This window comes from Andrographis paniculata, unplaced genomic scaffold (genome assembly GCF_009805555.1).
Source record: "Andrographis paniculata isolate CXL003 unplaced genomic scaffold, ASM980555v1 Contig70END, whole genome shotgun sequence".
Lineage (NCBI taxonomy): Eukaryota > Viridiplantae > Streptophyta > Magnoliopsida > Lamiales > Acanthaceae > Andrographis > Andrographis paniculata.
The window spans coordinates 2,423,100-2,443,858 of NW_026137607.1; the positions used below are offsets into that span (position 1 = coordinate 2,423,100).

General features: G+C 30.4%; 1 protein-coding gene across 3 annotated transcripts; it reads left to right on the plus strand.

Moving 5' to 3' along the window:
- The first annotated feature begins 3,287 nt into the window (after nt 1-3,287).
- On the plus strand, nt 3,288-10,727 carry LOC127264309 (PTI1-like tyrosine-protein kinase 3). 3 transcript variants are annotated; one of them, XM_051293775.1, is made up of 9 exons: nt 3,288-3,327; nt 3,499-3,590; nt 4,370-4,547; nt 6,638-6,891; nt 6,986-7,112; nt 7,185-7,458; nt 8,643-8,775; nt 9,564-9,650; nt 10,039-10,727. In XM_051293775.1, the coding sequence occupies exons 3-9, from the start codon at nt 4,454-4,456 to the stop codon at nt 10,156-10,158; spliced, it is 1,089 nt and encodes a 362-aa protein (XP_051149732.1). In that variant the 5' UTR covers nt 3,288-3,327; nt 3,499-3,590; nt 4,370-4,453; the 3' UTR covers nt 10,159-10,727. The 3 variants fall into 3 exon arrangements, with proteins under 3 accessions (XP_051149732.1, XP_051149731.1, XP_051149730.1); XM_051293774.1 differs by lacking the exon at nt 3,288-3,327 and having other exon boundaries at nt 3,342-3,590; XM_051293773.1 differs by lacking the exons at nt 3,288-3,327; nt 3,499-3,590 and adding an exon at nt 3,675-3,818.
- The last annotated feature ends 10,032 nt before the right edge of the window (nt 10,728-20,759 follow it).

Genomic DNA, 20,759 nt, shown 5'->3' on the forward strand with positions numbered 1-20,759 from the left:
GATATTAATTGGAAAATCCCATTGAATTTTTGTGATCCTCGTACAAAGCAGTGTGAACTAGAAGTTCAACGCATTATACATTTGCAAAATATTGCAAATCAGTTACCGGATGCATTCAATGACTCGAGCAAAGTCACTCGATCATATATCCAAGCTGCTAATGCTCCGGCTAAATTAATTGTCCCTGATGGACAAATTGCAAGTGCTAATGAATCAGCGACACGCTTAAAGCGTGATAGACCACTCGGTTCCAAAGACAAACATCCTCGAAAGAAAAGAGGAATTAATGATGATAATCATGAAAATATTAGGAATGACATTGATAAACCTCAATCTAACGAGGAAGTCAATCATGAAATAATTGCTCAAGAAGAGCACGATCTTGAAGAACATGATGAGATTATTGAAAATTCAATTAACTATGTTACTTCAAGAAGATGTTGGAACCGTAAAGAGGCAGTTATTGATAATGCCTTCGCATACAGTTTAGCACTTGATATAATGGAAGAACATGAGAATCCAGAGCCAAAATCGGTTCATGAATGTCGGTAAAGAAATGACTGGCCAAAATGGGAACATGCGATTCAATCAGAGCTTGATTCATTAAACAAAAGAGAGGTCTTCGGACCAATTGTTCAAACACCAGATGATATAAAACCAGTTGGATACAAATGGGTGTTTGTACGAAAAAGAAATGAGCATAATGAAATTGTGAGATATAAAGCCCGTCTTGTAGCTCAGGGATTCTCAAAAAGGCCTGGAGTAGATTTTGATGAAATGTACTCTCCAGTTGTTGATGGAATAACATTTAGATACCTTGTGAGCCTAGCAGTGCGAGAAAAGCTCGATATGCACCTTTTGGACGTAGTTACTGCATATCTTTATGGCTCATTGGATACTGATATTTATATGAAAGTTCCTGAGGGATTCAATATGCCTGAAGCATACAAATTAAACCCAAGAGAATCATATTCCATCAAATTGAAAAAGTCATTGTATGGACTTAAACAATCAGGGCGAATGTGGTATAACCGTCTGAGCGAATGTTTAATAAAAGAAGGTTATACTAATGATCCAATATGCCCATGCGTCTTTATAAAGAAAAATGGATCAAAGTTTGTCATTATTGCTATATATGTTGATGATCTCAATTTAATTGGAACTCCTGAAGAGATCCAAATTGCAGTTGAATATCTAAAGAAAGAATTTGAGATCAAAGATTTTGGAAAGACAAAATATTGTCTGGGATTACAAGTGGACCATGTTAATAATGGGATATTTATCCATCAATCCACATATACCCAAAAGGTATTAAAACAATTTTACATGGATAAATCTCACTCTCTTAGTACACCAATGGTGGTCAGATCACTTGATCCCAGTAAAGATCCATTTAGGCCAAGAGAAGAAAATGAAGAAATACTTGGCCCCGAGGTACCATATCTCAGCGCTATTGGCGCATTAATGTACCTCGCAAATTATACCAGGCTAGATATATCTTTTCCAGTAAATTTACTGGCCAGGTTCAGCGCATCCCCCACAAAGCGCCATTTGAATGGTATCAAACACATTTTCCGTTATCTTCAGGGGACTCATGACCTCGGATTATTTTATTCGAGTGAATCTCGAAATGAATTAACTGGTTATGCTGATGCTGGTTATTTGTCTGATCCACACAAAGCAAAATCTCAAACTGGCTATTTATTTACATATGGTGGAACCGCAATCTCTTGGAGATCTGCTAAACAGACAATAACAGCTACTTCTTCAAACCATGCTGAGGTTTTAGCAATTCACGAAGCCAGTCGTGAATGCGTTTGGTTGAGGTCCATGACTCACCATATTCAGAAAAATTGTGGCTTGATTACTGATGATAAATTACCTCATACAATATTGTTTGAAGATAATGCAGCTTGTATAGCTCAATTAAAGGGAGGATATATTAAAGGCGATCGGACAAAGCACATATCTCCGAAGTTCTTTTTCACTCACGACCTTCAGAAAAGTGGTGAAATTGATGTGCAACAAATTAAATCGTCTGAAAATTTTGCAGATTTATTTACGAAAGCGCTACCGACTGCAGTATTCAACAAACTGGTGCAAGAAATTGGAATGCGTCGGATGAAAGACATCAAATAAATTCCAGAACAGGGAGAGCGCATTAATACAAGAATGATGTACTATTTTTCCTTCACTATGATTTTTTCCCACAGGGTTTTTTCATAGTAAGGTTTTAACGAGGCACATTCTTGGTATAAAACATCCAAGGGGGAGTGTTACACACCACACAACCACCACGTCGACGAGATGTGGATGTTTTATGATCATGTACTTCACCGCCTATATATATGTATGTCCTTTGTTATAAAATGAATACACAATTTCGCATTTAATTTCCTCACCTTTGCTTTACAACATTTGCATATATTATTATATTATATATATATACACACATTGCCTTATAATATTTGATATATATACTTAATAATATTATATTATATAATTATTATATAACATTTTGGTGAATAATAATTTTTTTTAAAAAAAATTTCAACCAAACAAATGTTTTTGATTTATGGTTTAGTAACTATAAATAATTTATTTATTTATTTTAAAATATTATTATTATAAATAATTACATAAATTATTTGTACAAATACAAAATTTATTTATGTCAAAATTATTTAATATCTATTTTATTCATAAAATATTAAATAAATACATATATTTCAATTTATTACAACTATTAAATCAATTAAATTAAACACAAGTAATTTTATAATACCCATTTTCTTAATAGCCGTAATCAAAAGAAAATAGCGTAATATAATGAGACGGAGAAAATATATAAAAAATTAAAATATAATTTTACTGAAAAAATAAAATTATACTTGTAAAAGAAAAAAAATGATGTGTTTCTTTATTGTAAAACTCTTAAATTTTATTACTTGAAAAAAAAAAAATTCCTCTTATTAATTATATTATCAAATATTTTTTTAATATAAAATTTAAATTAAAAATTTTCAAATAAAAAACTTATGTTTTTTTAGATGGGTTTAGAAAAAAATTATTTTAAATTTGATATTAAAATAATATATAATAAAATATTTTGTGAAAAAAAAATATTTTTTTTAAAAAATACAAAGTCCAAATAATAAAATTTGAAATTTCGAATAAAAGAAACATACCTAAAAGAAACTATTGTAAATAATTAATAAATTAAAATGGATCATCCTTTCTCTCTAATAATAATAATAATATTATTATTTAAATAAAAAAACGTAAACCTGAGTGACCCGTTTCCAATCCACTCCGCTTCTCCTTCAGGTTCTCTCTCTCTCTCTCTCTCTCTCTCTCTCTTTCAGTGGTTTCTTTGATTTGCCTGGTTGTCTGCGCACCTGTCGTCACCCCTGCGGATCCCCTTTTTTGTTATTTTAAGATTTCTGTATGCCAATGGTCTCTATTTTGCAAGAATTTGGGTATTTTTCATTTGTGCAGAGGAAGACTAAAAAAAGGGTGGAAAAGGCTGGCGTAGAAAGAGTCGCGCAGAAGCAGAGAATTAAAGGCGGGCAAGGCACTCTGGAAAAAAGGTAAAGTAGTAAACAAATAAACAAGGGACCCCTTGAATTTCGCTGTTTATTTTTTGTTTTGTGCCTGCTTTTTATGTTTTATAATTTGTTCACTCGTTTTTGTGATTATTTGGAATTCTTGTTGTTTTCCTTGGATTTCTCTTTTCTCCGCCTGGTTTGTGTTCTGCGTGCAATAATTTTGTTGGAATGGCCAAGGATGACAGTTTTCTCCGTCGGCGCGGTATAGCGGTGAGGCAGGCTAATTAATTGGTTTAGGGATTTGATCTTAAAATTGGTTTTTGTTTTTGGTTTGGAAATTTTTTGTGATCCTCTTGTTGTTTTGCTTGTAAGAATCAAGGAATTTTAATTTTATTGGTTAATTGAAATTTAAGAATATAGGGATTCTTCATTCCAAAGGAAGTACGTGGTTTCATTTAAGCCTGCAATTGAATAAAAAAGTATTGTTTGTGTGTGTATGTTCTTCTGTGATGATCTTAAATTGATTCTTCTGTGATGATCTTAAATTGCCACTGCATTATTCATAAGATCAAGAACTGCTGTTTGTCGATGTATTGATTTGATATATTTCCTTGCATTGTGATTGCATATGTTCCTATTATGTTTCGAGAACAGGACACAAGAATAGAGGGAAATCTCTATAGGCTTGAATGTATATTGATTTGGAGTTGACATAGATTGGGCCCTTTTGTAGTTTTCCCTAATTTCATGATCATCAAATGTACAGGGTGTTTCCATATTCATCTTGTAATGGTATCTTCTCATTGTATTGACATTATCAGGGTCAGGAATCTGCTCCTGCTTCCTTTGTACGTTTAGAGAACAAGAGTGTCGAGGACGATCTCTATTTCAGAAGGAGATCAAGGATGCGTAGGTGGTTGTGTTTCACTTGTAACATAGAGGAGTCCTCCTCATTCGATGAACATGAGCGCCGCAAAAGCACTGGGAATTATGCTGATGGTCAGTTCTTTGGATTCGATCTTTTGACTATTTTTGAAATCAAAATACTTTTCCTGCTATTTGCTGTTGATGCCAAATAATGTTATTCCTGCTGTCCTTAATAGTGAGCACAATCCATGTTACAGTCTTGCCCAAAAGAGAAAGAACCTTACTGAACCGTGGCTCACTGGCGCATGGCACACAATTTATATAAAATAAATTAAAATAGAAAAATGAAGTACACTGTGTGTTTACTTGTGTTTTGGTATTTTGGATTGTTTTAGGTTTTTTGAGATTTTTGAGGTGAAAATGGGTGTTTTGAATGGAGAGCAGGTGCTAGGGGTGTTGTTTTTGAGAGGGAAAATGCAAAATGTACTGTAATTGAATAGTGAAATTGGAAATGAAAGTACAAGTAAACGCAAACTTAATAACATAATAAATAAATTTATTATATTCTATAACATAGATCTTAATATTTAATAATAAAAATATTATAAATAGGAATTAATGTGATATTTTGAATGTAAAATTGATTTTTAGTGAAAAAAAAAATAGAGATTTGATTTGATGTTTTGGGAGAAAAAATTAGAACAGTAGAAATTAAATAAAGTTAGCTAAACAAACACACTCAAAATGGATTAAGGAAAGTATAAGAAGCCCAACAATGAGAAGAAAACTTGAATGAGAAGAGAGTTGATAATAAGGCAAAAAAGAAGGAAAAATGTTATGTCATTTGAAGAGCATGGTTGATTATTTTGTTGTGATGGAGAATGATTGTTTTGGATAGACTAAATATATATATATATTTATACTTTTTTATTTATAATCTCTCCTAATAAACAATATAAAAGTGACCGTTTAAAAATACCAATGGTTCAATGACCCTAATTCTGCACATTCTGGACTTGGCCGTGGCACTGGTTCATGCCATAACAACTATTGTCATTCTTGACATAGTAACACAAGATAAATATATGCATTAAAAATGGAGAAGATCAGAGCTGCTCAAGTGAAGACACGAATTCATATTTTTATTTACTTGTTTGTTTTAAGATCTGACATGTGATCATATATGTGAATGAAATGGAGTGATAACCTGTATCTCAAAGTAACCAGCTGCACAGATTTTATTTGTAAAATTATTTTTGGGCAATCTTAATTCTTATATGAAACCATTACTGTAAGTGAATGGGTTTGTTTACTTGGTGATTGGTTTTATATTTTGGTTTTGAGTTTTGGTTTGAATAGTGGTTTGCATGTGATGTTTTGTGAAAGAAAAATAGTCAGTCTTTATAAGTAACTGGGAGAGTCGCATAGTAAAGAATTTGAAACAAAATTCCAAGTAAACAAAGCCAATATTTTCTGTAAATGAGATGTTCAGGAACATTAGTATCTTATTTGATGAGGATTGAAGACTGAAATTACATTACCATATTGTGTAGAAGATGTGTTAGTGTTAGTTACTTAGTTATCCTTTGTTTTTGCATAAACCTATATTTTTATACCTTTTATTTAGAATTACTTGTCTTCTGAAAATGCAGCATCATAATATACTATCATTCTTGAAGATAAAGTAGTATATTTACTAAATCATGGTAGTTAAACACACTTTTTTTTTAATAAAATCTCTTGATATGTGGCTATCAAGGATGCTTAGTGTGAAAATTACTTGCGTGGTGTTATAGAATATCTTATTATTTTTAATCCGTGCTCAAATTTCTATGATCAAATAAAACGTTTGGCAGTTTCTATTGACATTACTTCAGCTTTCTTTTGTTACATAAAGCTGCCATCCCTCACTTTTAAAGTTTCCTGTATGTTGTGTGATAAGTTCCTGTCAGATACTATGTCTTTGAACTTTTCAATATGGGCGCAATCAACTTTCTGACTGAAAAAGTTTCTTCTTCTATTCTCTTACTTTATGTTCCAGGTTGAGGTATTTTCATGGTACCTTTTGGGTTTAAAACATTGATTCCCCAATACCTGTGCATTTACTTTCTGTTTCTGCAAGTCTAGACCTTGATGAAACTTTGTTTGATGGGATTAGCTTCAATAAGGCTTTATGCTTCCATTCTGATAATCATTGCCTTTCATCTGTGCACGGGAGCCAGGACATCAGAGAGCCGCTAAGGCATCGGCTCCAGTGAAGCCTGAAGTGCAGAAATCTGTGCCACCTATTGAGGTACCTTCTCTATCGATCGAGGAACTGAAAGAGAAAACTGACAATTTCGGATCAAAAGCTTTAATTGGTGAAGGATCTTATGGAAGAGTATATTTTGCACAACTGGATAGCGGGAAGGAGGTTGCCCTCAAGAAGCTCGATGTGTCATCTGAGCCTGATTCAAATGTTGAGTTTTTGACTCAGGTATGTGAACAAGCTTTTAAAGGCTGATCTTATCTTTCTCTGCTTATGGATAAATTATATCAACCTTTTAAAAAGTGTTTCCGATTATGTGCAGGTTTCTATGGTGTCTCGGTTGAAGCAAGAAAACCTTGTTGAATTGCTTGGTTACTGTGTAGATGGCAACCTCCGTGTCTTAGCCTATGAATTTGCAACCATGGGTTCACTGCATGATATTTTACATGGTATGCTGAATCACTTGTGCTCCTATTAAGACTTTTGACCTACATATGAACTAAAAATTATCTTCACCACAGGAAGGAAAGGAGTGCAAGGGGCACAACCTGGTCCAGTTCTTGACTGGCTGCAAAGAGTTAGAATTGCGGTTGATGCTGCAAGAGGCCTGGAATATTTGCACGAGAAGGTTCGGCCATCGATAATACATAGAGATATCAGATCCAGTAATGTACTTCTCTTTGAAGACTACAAAGCCAAGATTGCAGATTTTAACCTTTCAAATCAAGCTCCTGACATGGCTGCTCGGCTTCATTCTACTAGAGTTCTGGGTACATTTGGTTATCATGCACCAGAGTAATGTTCCTTATCTTACTTCCTAAGATTCTGCTTTCCATCCAAACCCACGCAGAAGATGTGCTTGCACATAAATAATCTCACTAGACACTCAAAACTAGTCATTGTTTGATAATCATTAGAGCTTTTGCTTGTTTGCTCTTAGCTAAATGATTCCTTATGGCCCTCATTAGTTACTCTTAGCATTGCATATCAGGTCTTCAAACTTCTTATTTAATTCTATTTTGATTAATTGCGTGGAGAAAATCCAAGCCCATTCCTAGATTTTGTCCCAGATTAGGGGGATGGGATCACCGGTCCCCCTATTCCCCGCCCCCTCACACAAAGTGATATACATACACTATATGTATGTGTATGTGATATATAAATATATGTATATACTTACACAGACATACATATATACATACATTTATGTGTATTTATATATTACATATATATATATACACTGTAATAGAGGGGCTAGGCAGCAGAGTCGCTGGTGATCCCATACCCAGATTAGGTGTTTTTTTTGTTTTCACAAGTGACCCAATATCAGTGAGTCTGGGTTACTGATCTTGTTTCTTGAAAAGGTCATTCGTATTAGAAGTAAATGCCCCATAAAGGGAAGTGATCGAGTTGGAACAAAGGGTGATATACGAGTTTCTTGTAGATATTTCTTGGTACTATTAGGTAGTTTAACTGGGTTGAGACACTGCTAGATGCGACTTAGTTAGAATTCCTCACAAGGAAGGTTTTTGCATTAGTAAGAGTTTGAATTTGAGGCCCTTTCTTTAAGTAATTAGGCCGCCCTCCATTCTAGCTAGCCTTTGACTGGCTTGTTTTGTATGGTTTATGTGGTTACATGATTTTATGTTAGTTTTGAAGTGCATATATTATTTAAATTGGCAAAGGTTCATACACTTTGGTTTATTGCATACATATGAGTTTCTGTAACACTTTTTGTTTGAATAATTAAAGCCCCTTCCAATTAAGCTAATTTCTACGGGTCTTGCTTGTACGACTTATTTGAGTACATGATTTTATTTGCATACATATATAATTGGAAATGGTACCTATATCCTTCTCAGTTCTTTTCTAGAAAAATGATGTTACACAAACAATAGTGTCCTCATACTTGATGCACATTCAATATATATCATTTCGCATCATTGCCTTACGGAATATTGTTTGTGGATATTCTGCAGATACGCAATGACAGGACAATTGACGCAGAAGAGTGATGTCTACAGTTTTGGGGTTGTTCTGCTTGAGCTTTTAACAGGAAGGAAACCTGTTGATCATACCATGCCGCGTGGACAACAGAGTCTTGTAACTTGGGTGAGTCTTTCACCTTGGTTACTATATTTGACTTTAGGCTTCTTATATTTATTACTTCCGTCGTTATTGAAATTGCTCAAATATTTGGGCACATATTTTACGAAAAGTGAATTATAATTGTTATATTTTGCATTTTATAGTAAAAAACATACAAAAAAAAAATGATAAAATTTTCTAATTTCTATTAAAAAAGAAAATAAGAATGTTATTTTATAACAATCCAAAAAAGAAAGCTAGCATAGAGAGTATTTGATAGTCTTTCACCTTGGTTACTATATTTGACTTTAGGCTTCTTATATTTATTACTTCATTGTCATTGAAATATGCTCAAATATTTGGGTACGTATTTTAATAAAAGTGAATAATAATTATTATATTTTGCATTTTATAGTAAAAAACGTACAAAAAATGATAAAATTTTCTATTAAAAAGGAAAATAAGAATGTTATTTTATAACAATCCAAAAAAGAAAGCCAACATAGAGAGTATTTGATAGTCTTTCACCTTGGTTACTATATTTGACTTTAGGCTTCTTATATTTATTACTTTCTTCGTCATTGAAATATGCTCAAATATTTGGGCACGTATTTTAATAAAAATGAATAATAATTGTTATAGTTTGCAATTTATAATAAAAAACATACAAAAAATGATAAAATTTTCTATTAAAAAAGAAAATAAGAGTGTTATTTTATAACAATCCAAAAAAAAAAAAAAGCCAGCATAGAGAGTATTTGATAGTCATATAGTCTCTTTGCTTTTACTTAATATTTATTTTCTACTTTTAGGCCACTCCAAGATTAAGTGAGGACAAAGTCAAACAATGTGTTGATCCCAAACTTAAGGGAGAGTACCCTCCAAAAGGGGTTGCCAAGGTTCTCTCTCTCTCTCTCTCTCTTCCTCCTTTCTACGCATGATGCCTCTTTGGTTTCAAAATGGTTCGGACTTTAATTTTGGTTTTTACATGGTATAACAGGAGAAAATTTTAAATTGTTATTTCGTGGGAAAAATTAAATTATGTCGTTTCATATAAATTCTTATACACACATACATTCACACACATCTATGTAATATTCTGAAAGTTATGAGATGAAATTGTTGGTTCCATCTTTGTTAAAATAAAATAAAACTGTCATACATGATTTTCTACTCATGGTCCACGCCGTTATGGCTGTGAGGTTTTATATTAAACAGTACCTGTTTTGGATGTAGAATTTATGGAGGAAACAAGAGTTTTAACATCGGTATAATTTGTTCATCCAGCTTGCTGCTGTTGCTGCACTGTGTGTGCAGTACGAAGCTGAGTTCCGTCCCAATATGAGCATTGTGGTGAAGGCTCTCCAGCCTCTCCTAAGGTCGGCTGTCCCTGCTCCAGAGAGCTAGCTATAGCTAGCATCAGTAAGTAAGAGCTGCCTGCGATGGTTGTTTCTGCGAGTTTTTGCGGAGCATGCACATATTTTTGCATGGGCATCTATAATTATTATATGCATCAATCAATCGCTTTCATTCCTTTCTATTGGAAATTAGACATCTTGTTGGAAAAATATGAATAGTGATGCATGGGCTGTGGGCTTGATTTTAGATTCCTATATATCCTCTATCTATCTATATTATATGTTGCTCTCTCTCTCTCTCTCTCTCTAAGGAGCAAAAGAATGTTACTGTGGATTCTTGAAAATCATGGAGACATTGGGTTTATTATAATTTTTTTTTTATTTTTTATTTTTTACTTTTTATTTTTTACTTTTTATTTTATTGGTGCTAATGTGTGCTGATAAGTACATACATATATATATATATATATATGTGTGTATGGATATGGTTGGGTTTGGGAGTGAAATACACATTTTGTTTGTATGTATTATTTCTGTGTGGATTTCGTCATATTCATATGAAATGTTCAGATATTACTACATTCATCGTTAATCTTTGAGAATGAGGTGTGTTCCTTTTGCAATTGTTATTTTTTTTTGCGGTTGTGGTAGTGTTTATATATATATATATATATTGGTGAAAAAATAGTGGTTGGATGAGATGTTTTTAGAAAAAAAGTTAGATATTCAATTAGCAAAAAAGAACGAAAAAAGTGAAGATTTGAGTTTTTTTAACTTATCTTAGACAATGTGGAACCGAAATGGTAAAAAATGTGTTTGTTTGAAGTTGGATTTTGGATTTGAAATTGTAATAGTAAAAATTTCGAATTGGAATAATTGTATAATGTAACATAAATAAATGTTGTGATATTTTGAATATAATATGGATTTTTAATATAATATAAAAATAAAAAATAAGTGTTTGATTTGATGTTTGAAGGAAAATATATTTTTGGTAAATAGTAAATCTATGGAGAAATCATTCCAAAAGAACACACCCTGCTATAAACTTTTAAAGAAGTATTCTTTTCGTTTGGCTCTAAGGCTCTCATTTGTACATAATTGTATAATTTTTTGCATAATTTCATTAGAATAGTATTATAAGACATTAATAGAGTATTTTTGTTATTTTTTTATACTATATTTTTATTTAATAATTAATATTGAATGATCAACATACAAAAAAAGTAAATAAGACCTTTCAAATAGCAAAGGTATCATGTTGACCAAAGAAAAGTGTATTAACTACTACGTAGAGAATGAAATTGGAGAGAAATGCAGATATACGAATGATCAAACAAGAATAAATGATTAATCAGATAAAAAAGAGAGTTTTAACGAATAAGAATTCATAAAAAATATTTTTGATAATTTTTTTTAAAAAATTATAAATTATATAGGATATTTTTTAATATTATATTTTAGTACAATTTCTTAAAATATCGTAAAAATTATATAGTTTAAAAATAAATTAAATTTGTTTTTTTGTAAAATTGAAATAATATAATTTTTTTTAAAAAATTATAAAAATTAAATAGTACAAAAAAAATTTTAAAAATTTTAAAAAACATATACTATACCATTATTTTTCTCCATTTATCTGCATATAAATGGAAATGATTTATTTCTCAAGTTTCATTTTTCAAACTCAAACAAACAAGAGAAATGATACCATTTACAAACAAGAGAAATGATACCATTTTTATTTCTCTGGTCTCATTTCTCTGTACCAAATACACCTAAGGGAACGAGGGTGTAGTGTCATGACCACATTGATCAATTACCCAAGATAGGAAATAAATTATTAAGCGAAATTAACTAATAAAGCAACAAAAAAGAATAAACTACTAAACGAAACTAATTATGTAAGAAAAAGGAACGAAATAACTAAACGGAACGAATAAAGCGAAAAAAAAGAAAAGAAAAAGGAACGAAATAACTAAACGGAACGAATAAAGCGAAAAAAAAAAAAGAAAAAGGAACGAAATAATTAAACGGAACGAATAAAGCGAAAAAAAAGAAAAGAAAAAAGGATAATCGAAAGAGAAGTAAACTTAAGTAAGTACTAACATAAGCACGACCCGACACTCTTCTAGTATCGAACCATCCTCTAGGAAGACACTACATTGGTCGACATTTTTTAGAGCTCTTCCACCTTCTGCCACAAACTCAAGACTTTATACTCAAACCTGAAATTTGAAACTAAATGAATTTGCATTTCATAATTTTTGCTATTAAACACAACTTTTTATAAAAAGAAAATGATCATAAATGATCAAATATTTATTAAAATATAATTTTGTTTGGTGTGTCTTATAAAACATTTTAAGAGACCTATTTATAGGAGTGGGGAAGGGGAAAGTGGAATGATTTTTCGACGTGGGATGAGTTTTTTATAAGTAATCTCCCAATGAGAAACACTTAGCCTAATGGTCCTATGTATGTGAAAGACATGTGAGCTTCCTATTATATATATAAGTGGTCGTCCACTAATGCTTGCGCAATTCTAAATTTTATGTAAATTATATATTAAACCTTCTATTTTAGCATACTCCTGCACAATTTTTTTGTTAGTTGTTCGATTGAGGCGTTGCAAGCTCCAACGTAATTGTCACCACCACGGCACTCACCCTAGGTATTCCATCAAGTCCTCATGTGTTGTAACATAGTCTGTCGGTTGGGCTTCAATTTTCTAATTATTTTACCAACCCTTGCAATTTTTTGATGTATATTTTCACTCGAACTCTCCAGGCCCGATTGGAATATGCAAAATTACAAATTCCGATCTTTGGGCATCTATGTCATGTAGTCTAATACAAAGCCTTTTGTTTGAAGAGAATAACCCTAATTCATTCATTTTAGATATTAGTTGTATTATTGGGAGTTTAAATTAAAAGTGGAAATTGACCGTATTTTGGCTAAATAGGTCAGTATAAATTTACAAATCTATTTAAAAACTTATAATTGTAGTTTTCAAATTCAATATTAATAACAAAAAATATATATAATTAAGAATAGTTAAAATAGGCTATTTCTTTTTTTTTTTTTTTAAATATTTTGTAGTTGTCTTTAAATTTGATTTTCTTATAAATTATAAGTGTTTAAAAAAAAAATTATCATTAAAAATATATATTAGTTTGAAGTTTGAACCCATATAATAGAAATTTATTGAACTATAATATACTGCTTCTTTGTTATTTTTTAAATTTATATACATTTTTTCTCATTTATTTTTCTTTTCTTATTTTTTTGGTAAAAAATATTGTATTGTTTTTGGTATATATATTACTACTAGAACCCGAACCCGGCGCGCGCGATGCCGCGCCGGTGTGTACAATAAAAATAATTTCGTATAAAATATATACATACACATGTAAAACAAGTAAACAAGTTCGATTGCAACAAAATCAAAGTAAAACAACCTCAACTTTTAACTTAAAACGTGATGCAAATTTTAGGTCACTTACAGTACTTGGAGAGACCAGGAATGCTAGTAGCTGGAAGTGAGACTGAAAGTAAAGAAAACTAAGCCTAAACCATAGACGTCCATTTTCATAAAATAATTTTAGCTTAAGAGGGTGTTTGGGAAACAGAGCTTTTAGTTTATTAATAACTTTTAGTTGTTTGACCAGTCAAAAAACTAATATAGGTGTTTGGTACATTAGCTTTTTGAAAGAATTTTTTGGATTAAAAAGCTAATTTCTGAAAAGAATTTTTAAAATTTTTGAAAGAATTTTTCATTTTAATTTTGATTATTTCTTATTTACCCTTAAAACTTAATTATTTTTTTTATACATATAAATATATTTTTATAGCTGTATTTATTAATTATTTTTAATATATTTAATATTAAATTATATTTTTATTTTTGTAAATTTAAAATAATTACTATTATTAATTATTACACATAAATGATTTTATTTGTAAAATATATAAATTTTTAAAACTAAATCAAATAAAAAAAATAAAGGTTATTAATTTATTTATATATATTAAAACAATAATTTAACGTAATAAAAATATATATACAAAAGATTTATTATTTTATATTTTACATAATTTCAATAAAAAATTATTATTTTTTAGTAAAAATAATTTTTTCAAATCTAAATAATAAAAATAAAAATAAATATTTTATAATATTTTTATAATCTTCAATAATTAATAACAAATTCTCATAAATTTCAAATCAAAATGAACAAAATTAAATATTTTGAAAATTTTTATATATAAACAGCTAATGTCAGACAATTTTTTTACCAAACACTTTAATACAAATAGCTAATTGAATCAGCTAGTCAAACCAGTTAATTGAATCAACTAACCGCTACCAGCTAATTGAATAAACTAATAGCTAAAAATTATCTGCTAATTGCCAAACGCACCCTAAGTAAAATAGGAAGACAGACATCTTCTATTCCAAAAAAAAATTTAAAACATGCGGATGACAACGAAAGGATCTTTTTAGTAAATTCCACAAAAAGAAGATATGTTATATGATTATTACCAATCTTCTTTAATGTGCGTTTGTTTGGTGGATTGGATTTTAAATCCACTGCTCATTCCATTCCCCCCCAAAAAATATCAAATTAAACACCTATTTTTTATTTTTTATATTATACTAAAAATCAATTTTATATTTAAAACATCAAATCAACACCTATTTATATCACGTCATACAACTATTAAAATTCAAAATTTTTACTATTCAAATTCCAACTCAAAATTCAAACCCCCAAACAAACACAAATGTAAATAATGAAACATCATCAGTAAAGTCATAATATATTCCATGTAAACCAACTACATGTAATAAAAGAATATTATGGTGTAAATTAATTAGTTACTGACCATATAAGTAAAAAAAAAAAAGGCAAAAATGCATAAGACCATTTTCACCTAACCACTTAAACCAGTTCTCAGTTAAAATACCATAGTAAATCTAAATTACTAACAAACACATACAACCTTAAAAATAAGTATTATTAAAGTCAAAGTATCAGTTCTTTCTTGAATCGTCTTTTTTCGTTGGAGTTATCCTCACTCGTAAATGATTAGTGTCCCTTTCGAGGTTAAAAGAGGTAGATAGCCTTGTTCCTATAGGGATCTATATGCTTTGATTGGAACTTGAAAAGCTAGAACCTTAACTTGAGATTTTAAGAGGTGTAACCAATATGAGAAACATTAGGAAGTGAATTAAAATATTGAAAAACTTAACTTTAGAACTGTACACTCCAAAACTCAACCAGAGGCCCAATCCATATTGGGAGCCCGACATAGGGAGAGTACGGCCCACAAGAAGGCCTAAATCAGTAAGATACTTGGTCAAAGGAGAAACAGATAAAACATAATTTGAAAGTGAGAAGGATTTGGGGGAGGTTGGAGAAAAATAAGAAATGAAAACCTTATCCAAACAAGGTTTAGGGAATAGAAGGAGAAAGAAGACGCCGTGAGAGGGCATCTCATCTTCTTCAACATTAATTTTTTAATTCCAATTTAATTTTCAGATTCATTCTTGTTTATTTACCTTCCTTTTTTTTTATTAATTATTCGGATATCGCGATATAGCCCGGATCCTTTCTTGAGGAGGCTGGGGAACCCTTCGAACAAATCAATTCCGACAGACTTTTCTGATTAGGCCGTCGGCGGCGATTTTTTGACGACAACAAGAACAATGTTAGCAATTAGTATTGTTCTCAATATTAAGCAATATAACCAATATATGCAATGGATGAAAAATCACCATTAGTCGCATATTATTGCATTATGATGTGTGATATTGTATTGAGGGTAAAAAGGTCATTTTCCCTAAATGTGTGTATACATAGGAAAAAATGAAACAAATTGTAAATGTTCGATAACAAATATATGTGTTTGCTTAGGCAAAAATATAAAATTCAACCCAAGAAACTTTTTGGGAAATAATATATGTGAGAAACAAAACTGAACTAATTTTTAGATTTGGATATATAAATATATATATATATATATAACCTGACTTGTTTGGACAAAGCGCTTAATAAGAAATCGAAAACTTTGAAGTTTTCAACAACATCCAAAAGAAAAGTTTTCTGGCCGCATCGTCAAAGGTAATCGTTAGAAAGATTCAGCATATGAATTTAAGTATTACTGAAATAAGTTAGCCGCATGAACTATCTTTATATATCTATAGAAGACTCTCATGTTGGCTGCTATGACAATATAAACAGCATTAATAAGCTGCTGAAAATACTTCCGCTTCATCTTCTCGCATCCTTCTATGGTTCACCTTCATAGTGCAAATTACTATTTATAAAAATATACTTCAAAAATCAATTTTGACTAACATGTAAACATAGTTCTAAAGAAAATCTGCATAGAAATATATATTTTTTATAATTAATAATATTTATAGTTTTAAAGTAAATTTAATATATATGATTAAAAAAATCAAAATATATGTTTAAATATTTAAAAATTATATAGCAATTAAAAAATATATGTAATATGAATATCATTTTGTAGATAATAAAATTTTCTATAATATAAGTAAATACAAAAATATTTTTTTTATTAGTATTTAACATAAAACAATTTTATAAAAGATGTGTAGTTTTAAATATAGATAAAAATATTTATTTTTTTAAAGAAAGATAGAAATAAAGGGGTTTTGAGTGGGTCATACATCATTTATGATGTTATATGTTATGTAGTTAATTAAGTTGATTTATATTTGTTAAATATGTTTTTATTTAATAATTTTTACCAAAAATAGAAATGTATCAATTATTACAGGACAGACAAAAATGAAAATAGTGTCAATTATGGTGGGACGTATTTTATAATTAATAATTAATTATAATATTTTTAAATTTTATAACGTAATTAAATTATAAAATAAATTTTTTTATATAAGGTGAAAAGTTAAAGAATGGATGAACGGCGATGGGGCGATCACGGCAAAGAATCAGAGAGGACGAGAGGCCACGGCAACATAACAAACACTAATGGAAAAGAAGGCCAGCAGAGGGCAAATCCATAATTTAAAATGAAGGGTATAATGGTCTTTTTAAGTGGCAGAAGTACAAAACTCTCATTTATAAGTTATTTTTTTTTACCAAAAATAAAAATATGTCAATTATTACGGGACAGACAAAAATAAAAATAGTGTCAATTATAGTGAGACGTATTTTATAATTAATAATTAGTTATAATATTTTTAAATTTTATAACGTAATTAAATTATAAAATAAAAAATTTTATATACGGTGAAAAGTTAAATGATGGATGAACAGCGACGGGGCGATCACGACAGAGAATCAAAGAGGACGGGAGGCCACGGCAATATAACAAACACTAATGGAGAAGAAGGCCAGCAGAGGGTAAATTCGTAATTTAAAATGAAGGGTATAATGGTCTTTTTAAGTGACAGAAGTACAAAACTCTCATTTATAAGTTATAATATATATATATATATATTAATTTAAAATGCAAAAGTAACAAAAAGGTATATAGGGTGTGTATTTGTAGTCCAAGTTTGGGCAGAAATACCGTGCAGTCGTTACCTTTTATTTTTTTTAATTACAAATAAAAAATTTATAATAATTATAATTGAATAAAATATATACAAGATATATGTCATTTTGTAAGGAATAATTTTTTTAATACAAATAAATAAAAACTCAAAATATATATGTACATACAAAATAAATTTATAATCAAATTATACAAATTAATACACATTTACATTAGTATATTTATTACCGTCAAATCAATACACATCAAAACTCTCCAAATCCAACTCAAACCAAAATACAAAAGAAACACATCAATTCAAATTTACTTAAAAATTCAAATAAAAATCAAACTCAAACACAAAAATACTATTTTCTCTCACCTCACCTCCCTTCATTTCCATATGAACTAAACACATTATTACAATTTTAATATTTTTTCCCCTCCTCTCGCCTCTCCTATCTTCCTTAAAATCTTTCGTTTCCCTAACTTCATTTGAACCAAACAGACACTAAAGAAACACACCATAATGCTATTAAAATTTGTGTTAATAGTAATATCTTTATAGAATTTTTTATACCATGCTAATAAATATATATTAAAAAGTATTTGAGATAATTATTTAATGATTAAAGTATATTATTGTTAATAAAAAAAAGTAAAACTAAAATTTGTAAGATAAATAACTATCTAAATAAATAAATAGACGTGTCACGTCAATCAATATATAATATTCAGATTTTTCGATTAAATATGAATTTCATTACAATGTTAAGTATATAATTATAATTGATAATTATCTAAATAATACTCCATTTTTTCGGATAAATTGTCTTTATTACTATAAATATAAGAATTTAGATAAAATATAATTAGTAAGAATAATTATTGTATAAAAGTAAGGGTAAATTGTTTTTTTAATCCCGTAACTGAACCCCTGATCATTTTAGTCTCGTAAATGGAACCTGTTGCAAAGTAGTTTCATAAGTGAAAAATTTTCGTTGTTTTAGTTCTTCGGCGCCGGAGACGCCCGCGTGGCTCCCTAGAAGCCACATGTCCCGCCAGGTCAGCGACATCTGGCGGACACATGGATTTTATTTTATTTTATTTTTTATTTTTTTCAATTGGACCAAATAAAAAAATAAAAAAAGGCAATTAAAATTAAAAATAAATTTTAAATTTTTTTAAAAAAAATTAAAAAATGAAAAAAAAAACAAAAATCCACATGTCCGTCAGGTGTCGCTGACCTGGCGGACACGTGGCCTCCGGCGAGCCACGCAGGCGTCTCCGGCGCCGGATGACAAACAACGAAAATTTCTCACTTATGGGACTAGTTTGCGACAGACTCCAGTTACGGGATTAAAATGATAAGGGGTCCAATTACGGGACTAAAAAAACAGTTTATCCTAAAAATAATTATAGATTAAGATTAATATAATTAAGTAGTTTAATTAAAATTAAAAAATTAAATTATGAATTTTAAAATATAATTAAAATGCATAATTATATTTTTAAAAAAGAACAAAGTAGATTAGACGGACCGAAATAAAAATATGAACATTTAATGTGGAATTGAAATAATATATAAACTTTACTAGTTTTTCTATAAAATAAAGTTAGATGAACATTTAGTATTATTATCTTTTATTTCTTTTTTATTCTTTTATTTTTATTTTTTATTAAAAACAAATGGAAATTGAAAATTTCATGAACAATAATAAAATTGTTATTTTTTAAAAAATTATTATAAGATTTTTTAGAGATAAATATTTTAAAAATTAAAAGAAAAAGAAAGTAATCAACTAATAGAGAGTAAGAAATTGGTTAAAAAAATATGTAGTTTGTTTAATTATATTTTCAAATATTTATTCTACTATTCATTTACAATACTATAATCACTCAATCTGCTCAAAAGATAATTATTTTTCATTTGAAATGGAGTATTAATTTATTTTTTTTAAAAATAATATTTTGATACGATGTTTTGTGAGAAAAAATTATATATTTTTATTAATAATTATACAAAATAAATAACATTGATTTCAATTTAAAAAAAAAAAACAAATCACAAATATTTGCTCCATTTCATATCTATTGTCTCCATTTTATTTCTTTTGTTTATCTCAAATTAATTCTCTCGTTACTATAAATAGTAATTATTGAGCACAAAAAATGATGCGTAGGGTTTTCGAGAATGAGCCTATTAAATTAGGTTAAGGATTGGTGTAGAGTTTAGCGGGCTTGTTAATAGTAGTATGATCTTTAAAAGGAGTCCAAATATAAGTCCGAGCGCTGTTAAGGAAAAGGCTTCATCGGGAGAAAACGGAGGTCAGACATAATAAGGTCGGGCGCAGAGATCGGGCGTGATAAGGTCGGGCATGGGACTCAGACATGATAAGGTCGGGCACGGGCTTCAAATATGATAAGGTCGGGCACATAGATCGGGCATGATAAGATCGGGCACAAAGGTCTGACGTGATAAGGTCAGGCACTGAGGTCAGACGTGATAAGGTCGGGCACTAAGGTCGGACGTGATAAGGTCGGGCTCGGAAGTTGGACGTGATAAGGTCGGGCACTGAGGTCGGACGTGATAAGGTCGGGTACTGAGGTCGGACGTGATAAGGTCGGGCACGGAGATCGGACGTGATAAGGTCGGGCACTGAGGTCGGATGTGATCAGGTCGGGCACGGCGATCGGACGTGGTAAGGTCGGACACGGAGGGCGGACCTGATGAGTTCGGGCACTGAGGTCGGACGTGATCAGGTCGGGCTCGCAGGTCGGAGGTCGGACGCGATAAGGTCGGGCGCTGAGATCGGACGAGATAAGGTCGGACATGGAGGGTGGACCTGATAAGGTCGGGCGTTATGCAAGTCGGGCGAAAAGCAGTTTTGGGCGGTTGAAGGAAGTTTCAACCGACGAGCGGGTATGGAGGCACGATTTGGTAGTGGTGGTTGACATGGGTTTTAAATAGGTCTGTTCATGACCTAAGAAACCATCTTCAATCGACATCAAATTCAAGAGAATTGCTTTGGGGATCACCACTTTATTTTTCCAGTTTGTAGTATTTAGTTTCCTATTTTGCTTATGTATCCTACAGTGTTTAGAGATTCTTAATCT

Bases quoted from the DNA above. Each gene is read 5' to 3' on its own strand.
- LOC127264309 (XM_051293773.1), top strand. From the start codon at position 3,777: ATGGCCAAGGATGACAGTTTTCTCCGTCGGCGCGGTATAGCG. The intron at 6,892-6,985 runs GTATGTGAACAA...GATTATGTGCAG, and splicing joins ATGTTGAGTTTTTGACTCAG to GTTTCTATGGTGTCTCGGTT. The intron at 7,113-7,184 runs GTATGCTGAATC...TCTTCACCACAG, and splicing joins ACTGCATGATATTTTACATG to GAAGGAAAGGAGTGCAAGGG.